Source organism: Atractosteus spatula, chromosome 2, assembly GCF_055471065.1.
Source record: "Atractosteus spatula isolate fAtrSpa1 chromosome 2, fAtrSpa1.hap1, whole genome shotgun sequence".
NCBI classification, from domain to species: domain Eukaryota; kingdom Metazoa; phylum Chordata; class Actinopteri; order Semionotiformes; family Lepisosteidae; genus Atractosteus; species Atractosteus spatula.
This window is the reverse complement of record NC_142707.1, coordinates 10,135,660-10,141,659: the sequence shown is the minus strand read 5'-3', so window position 1 is coordinate 10,141,659 and position 6,000 is coordinate 10,135,660. Positions and strand designations below refer to the sequence as shown.

Below are 6,000 nucleotides of genomic sequence, written 5' to 3'. Positions count from 1 at the left end.
AGGATTTTAAACACCTTGTGAGACATTTAGAACAAAAGAAAAATAGTTTTGTGTGGTCAGGCTGAGACCCGTTTTCAGCATCGGTACAACACCAACTGACCCAGCCCTGATGTGAATGAAGAATTTAAGATGCGACACAAAAAACCTCCCATTCATCAACCTGTCCTTCCTTGCCAAGGAACTGCGCAGCAGCATGTGGATGATCCTGAAAGGAAAAACAGCTCCTCTACTTTGACAGCCGCCCAGTCCTGAGCAGTCAAGGTCTCTCCACTTGTCTCACTCACTACCTGAAGAGCTTCATATCAACAAGACATTTAGCAGTCACTTTTCTCCAAAGTGGCTCTACACAGGATTGCAGTTGGACAGTCTCTGTTAATATTTTTCCATCTCTTGGTGGCAAAGCAAGCCAAAGTCTGAGCAGGAAATCAAACGGGAGTTACCGGCGAGTGCCTTTATCTCAACCGCTGAATCACACACCTAGACTCAAATGTTCCATTCAAGGAAGAGGAAGGGAAACTTACTGACCCACAGGCACTCTTCGGCATGCATAAAGATCTCTCCTGTCTCGTTCATTTTTTAAACCAGTGGATTTCATTTTAAAAAATCGCATTGGAACACAGACTCGAAAGCATTTTGGGAAGGCCTCCATCTTAACATAGTCAGGACCTGAGCTCAGCTGTTGCAAGGAGTGGAAAACAGTGACCGCATACACCTGGGAGGTAGGAATATCACTTCACATGAGCAACAGGGTAAGATTTACAGCACAGAAAGTCAAGAGATGACTGGAATGCACGATGACCAAAATATAAAGAATTGCCGCATGAACTTTCATACAAAATGCTGGTTGAATAAGCAAGACAAAGGTTGATTGTATCAGCTCTGGCTGAGCCTCACTTTGGATTTCAAGTAATATACAGTATATGGAGACTGCAAGATGTCAGCACCCATGTTACAGTGATATTTGCTACATACAAGCACTTTAAAGTCTTTACATTGCATTGAGTTTGCAATTACATTTCACCCGTGGCTATCCAAACATCCATTTAGAGAAAGCTGCTTATTCCTGGAAAGGATCAGAAATATCACCAGACTACGACCTACAGTATGTTGTCGCTAACTGTTGCTGAAAAGCTGGTCAATACATTTGTCTTCTCTCGAATTGACTACTGTAATTCTCTACTTGCTGAGGTTTCTAAATCCACATTGAACAAACTTCAGTACTGTATGTTCAGAATTTGGCAGCCAATATCCTGACTAGGTCTAATGCAAGTGATTACATAACTCCTTTCCTGGAGTCCTTGCACTGGCTTCCTGTCAAGTTTCGTGTCGACTTCAAAATCCTCATGCTCACCTATAAGGCTCTACATAGCTTGGCACCTCAGTACCTGTCGGAGCTATTATCATCCTTATCCCCACCTCTCAACCTTCACTCTTCTAATTCTGGTCTCCTACCTGTCCCCCAAGCCTGTCTACACTCTATGGGTGACGGGGCCTCCTCCTGTTTTGCCCCAAAGCTCTGGAACTCTATTCCCTTAGGCTATTAGAGTTAACCTTCCCTAAACTCCTTCAAATGTAGACGTTTTTAGAAGAGCCTTAACTTGTTCTGTTACCCCATTGCTCCTACCGTACCGCCATCTACTATTTCCTCTCATTATAGATTTTCATTGCACACTGTAAATACAGTATTTTGTTGATGTTCTGTAAAAGGCTTTGAGAAGCCACCTTTATAGGCGCTTTATAAAATAAAGTTTATTATTATTATTAGGGTCACAGCAACAGAAAGCCTACAGTGGAGGTACGAGTCATTAAGCAGGACCACACCCTGGATGCGAAACCGGTCACTCGTCAGCATCAATTTAGAGACACCAAGTAACAATTGCACATGTGTGAAGGCTGGAAGAAAATGATGCAACTGTGGCTTTCTCTTTTTCTCATAATCTACCACTGAGGCACATGCATAAAACACTCTCTGGGTCTTTCAACATCAGGCAGTCTCGCCCAAGCGACTCTGGAGAGGCCGACGAAGTCTCAGCTTACGGCATGTGCTAACCTAGCCAGCCCCCAGTGCTCTGAGGTCTCGTGGGAGTCAGGAACAGGCTACTCAGTCATGTTGTTGAAACCAGTACCTTGACTTCTTTCAAGACACATCTGGATGAGCTCCCTGGATATACTAGCTACTAACTATACAGAATAAAAGGCCAGAGAGGATGAATGGCCTCCTCTCTTTTGTAACTGTTCTTGCATTCTTGGAGCGGCTGTCACTGAAGGCTCTTCTCCAAGTGAGCCCTGCAACACTGAGAGCCTCGAGGGTCTTCCTCCAGTCCAGATTCATAAGCTCGGCCTTGATTGTGTACCTTGCAGAGCTCTGGATTAAAGCTCCATCCTTCAGATGCAATTCAAAGACACAGGCACGACCACAATGTCTGGTCTATTAATAGGAATGAAGGCAAATTCTTTTTTTCCTTTTCTTCCTTTCTAAAAAAAAAAGTCAAACTCATTAACACCCGTCTGAAGCCTATGAGTCATACACATTCCCTTTTTAGAATCACTTAATTCTAGGAAATGGCTTTGATTAAAATGACAGCCCTGTAATTATTTTGGTAAGGCATTTTTTTTTTGGCATTTTTAAAAATCAGTCAGTTGTCCACTAGCATAAACAATCAAGGCCTCCAGGTTTGAGATTACTCTTCCCAGCCTCAGTTTCGAGGCTTACCTGAAAATATTTGCACCTTAAGTGAATTAAGAGTAGTGATGTTTTATAAAATATCACTTTATTTTATAAAATACTTCATAGAATATTTTATAAAGTCTCACAACTCTTAATCTTCTTAATCTTAATTTTCCTAAAGTCTCAAGATTGCATCAGTTATTTTAGGCTTCCCTGTAAAAAAGTCTTCACCTGAGTGATAAGGGAAGAAAATAAATTAATTAAAACAAAGCAGGGGAAGGTACCATACTAATACATTATTCCTATTAAAATAGTAATAAAGCTTATAAAACTAATAAAACATACAAACACAAAAACATCAGTGCAAGAAAGTCTTCTTCCCTTTTGGTAGCTTTTTGAAAAAGCAGGGAAATCAGACTCTCATCGTGCAGCCGTTTGATCCATTTCAGTTCTATGCAGGCTGCTGTACAAATCGCCCACAATTAATATCACTTCATATTTTGTCTGTGCAAATTTATTCAAAATAACCGACGTGAAATATCCAACTACATACAGTACAAAAGCCTGCAGTTTGTAAAAGCTGAAATGGATCAAAGGGATTAAATTTCCTGAAAATGCTAAAATAATAATAAAAAAAACAAAACAAGTCCAATTCTCTAGTTCTGTTTTTCAAAGCCTATGTCCACTTCGTCAAGCACCGAGGTGTCCTGGGACTCTGAGAGTGGTCTCTGGGTCTCGGTACACGACGATGGGACACTCTCAATGACAGGAAGTGGATCAGGTTCGGGGTCCCAGGTCTCAGACTCCGGTACTGGTAAGTATCCGCCGTCCCGGGGCAGACAGAGGCACCAGCCTGCCCCAGAAAGGTCCAGCTCGCTGTACTGGATGCCGGACAGCCGCAGAGCCCGGAAATCCACCACATCCAAGGACTGGCTCATCTCCACTAGCATGTTCCAGAACAGGCAGCTCAAGATGATCCCAAAAATCTGTGGGCACAGACGAAAGACATCATTTGGGTAACGATACAGCTACCTGGAAAAGTAGGGGAGCCAGACTTGGGCGTTTCTGATGCTATTCACTCCACTCTGGGCTCTCAGTCACGCGACGGGTCTTTCTTTTTTTGAGTAACTGGACAGAGGAGTGTTTTTACAGGGAGCCACCTCTTCAGTCGAGAGCACCAGCTCTGTGTCCAATTATACAATACACTAGAACTAATGCCAAACATTCACAAGCTGTAACAAAGAAAACGAATTCACTGGACTGAGGGAAACCTAATTTGCAAAAAAAAATAAAAAAAGACTCAAGGACAAGATTCTCGTAGCTGTAAAAATGAAAAAATTATATGCTTCTACTTTCAAGTTCAACATTATTATTTTTCCAGGTGAAGAGAAACCTGACGCATAGAGATTGCCAAAGGGAAAGAATTAATCGCAGACTCTCAGCCAGTAGGGGTCATCCCTGGTTACACATTTCTCCCTTGATTGCCAAGAACCTCAGCCACATACTGAATCTAAGGTCTGGGGCACAGATTATTTACATACCATGAAAGACCTTACTGTTGAGGATCAATCCATTCCAGTATACATTCAAATGGGACGTTCGAGACAATGCTGGTACCTCATGGATGTCCATTAGAGGGCACAAAAACAACACAGAGCACTCTTTCCCACATAGCACCGTACGGTGCGTACTCCCGCTATTGGTATATACAATCCATCTACAAATATGTACAGTATATGTGATTGTACAGCCATTTGATTACGTGCTATTTTTCTTTGCTCCCAGATGTACTTCCAAAATGTGGTCTTAATAAGCATCCTGCAATATACGAGAGAACAAGCAAACTGACCAGCACACACCAGGCAACAGATGAACCACACCTGTGGTGTCGCTAATAAAGAATAAGCCAGTCTCTTTGTCAGCTGCTACCAACCAGCACTGCAGCCAAGTGTCCCCCTGCTGTAATGGAAGACATGGCTGCACCTCTAATAAGGGGGAAATTCCAGATACAGGTTTGTGGCACGTGCACATATACATTTACAGCATTTCTGCTATGGCTGGCAGGGGTTTTATACCACAAAAGGTGGCGTGAGAGGTTACATACCGCACTACACTGCCTCCTTCCCTCTTCACCAAGCTGTAAGTATTCATAGCACAGGGGGAGGTATTTATGCTAAACGTGCGAACGGAGACCGTGAGAGTCCTGGGTGGATTGCAGCACGCACACCATGGCTACAGCAATAGTTTTAACAGAGGTAAAAATAACATTCTTATTTCATTCTAAATCTCTTCCTAGCTTCTGAAAGTATGAAAATTCCAGTGGCTCATGCTGTCCATCAGGGGGTAGGGTATGACCCACAATCCCTTTCACCTACTGCACCCCGATTAGATCTTTTCTACAGAGCTTCACTCACTGAAATACGTTTACAACCCTCTCTTTGCTACGCATTCCCACTTCTTTGTTGAATACTGTACAAGAAAAACATAAATCAATACCTTCTATATCAATAATAAGTTTCACAGCATAGCTGAAGTCACCCCTAAAGCGTGCAACGTCGATGCACTCGTCTGAGTGAGGATGCAAGGCATCTCGGCACTATGATCGCTGACACCACTCAGTTAGCCACCACTGAGTCCCATACTAATTGGGAGCTGAGTGACAAGAAGCAGGATGTTGGAACACCCTGGTGCGTAGAGAAACAACAAATCTCAAGGAAGGTGACCCCGTCTTTATAACGCCCAACAGCCAGCTGACACATTCGGGCCTAATTATTCCGCTTTTCAATTATTTAAAATGGAGAAGCGAAGGAAAAGGACGCCTGCTTGCAGAGAAAGGCAAAGCACATCGTGCTTCCACCTTGAAGGTTTTGTTTTACATCTCAAAGCGCCACTGAGAGAAAGAAAATGCACTCTCCCAATGCCTACTAAGCTCCAGCTTTCCAGCACACTGCACAAAGGAGAGAGAATGTGCTGGAAAGCGATAAAGATGCACAAGTCCAGGTAAACACAGCTCAAGTCCCCCAGTCGGAGGCTGGCTTTTTTTAATAAAATAAAAATTAAAAAAATCAAAGGATTTTTAAAATTAAATTAAAGCGTGGCATAGAAATGAGATTTCCATGTTGTGTTTTCACCCTTTAATAATATAGCCGGCTGGAGCTAAGCAGCAAAGATGAATGCAAGGCTGTTTTCTGCCACCATTGTTTTCTATTTTATTACTGGCTTTGAAAACACTGTGACTCCCTCCCCATCACACACACACACCTCCTAAGCCACCCATTGCATACAGCACAGGGCTGGAGTATCTCATCTTCGCCAGTGAGATATCACTTGAG

The 6,000-nt window shown here is 42.8% G+C and overlaps 1 protein-coding gene across 1 annotated transcript in view; it reads right to left on the bottom strand.

Moving 5' to 3' along the window:
• Nucleotides 1-1,729: 1,729 nt before the first annotated feature.
• LOC148839202 (tetraspanin-15) overlaps nt 1,730-6,000 on the bottom strand; it is a 68,975-nt gene continuing 64,704 nt past the window's right edge. Inside the window, exon 8 of the mRNA XM_088909362.1 lies at nt 1,730-3,654. Coding sequence (XP_088765488.1) covers nt 3,325-3,654 — 330 coding nt within the window. The 3' untranslated portion in view covers nt 1,730-3,324. The remainder of the gene's footprint in view (nt 3,655-6,000) is intronic.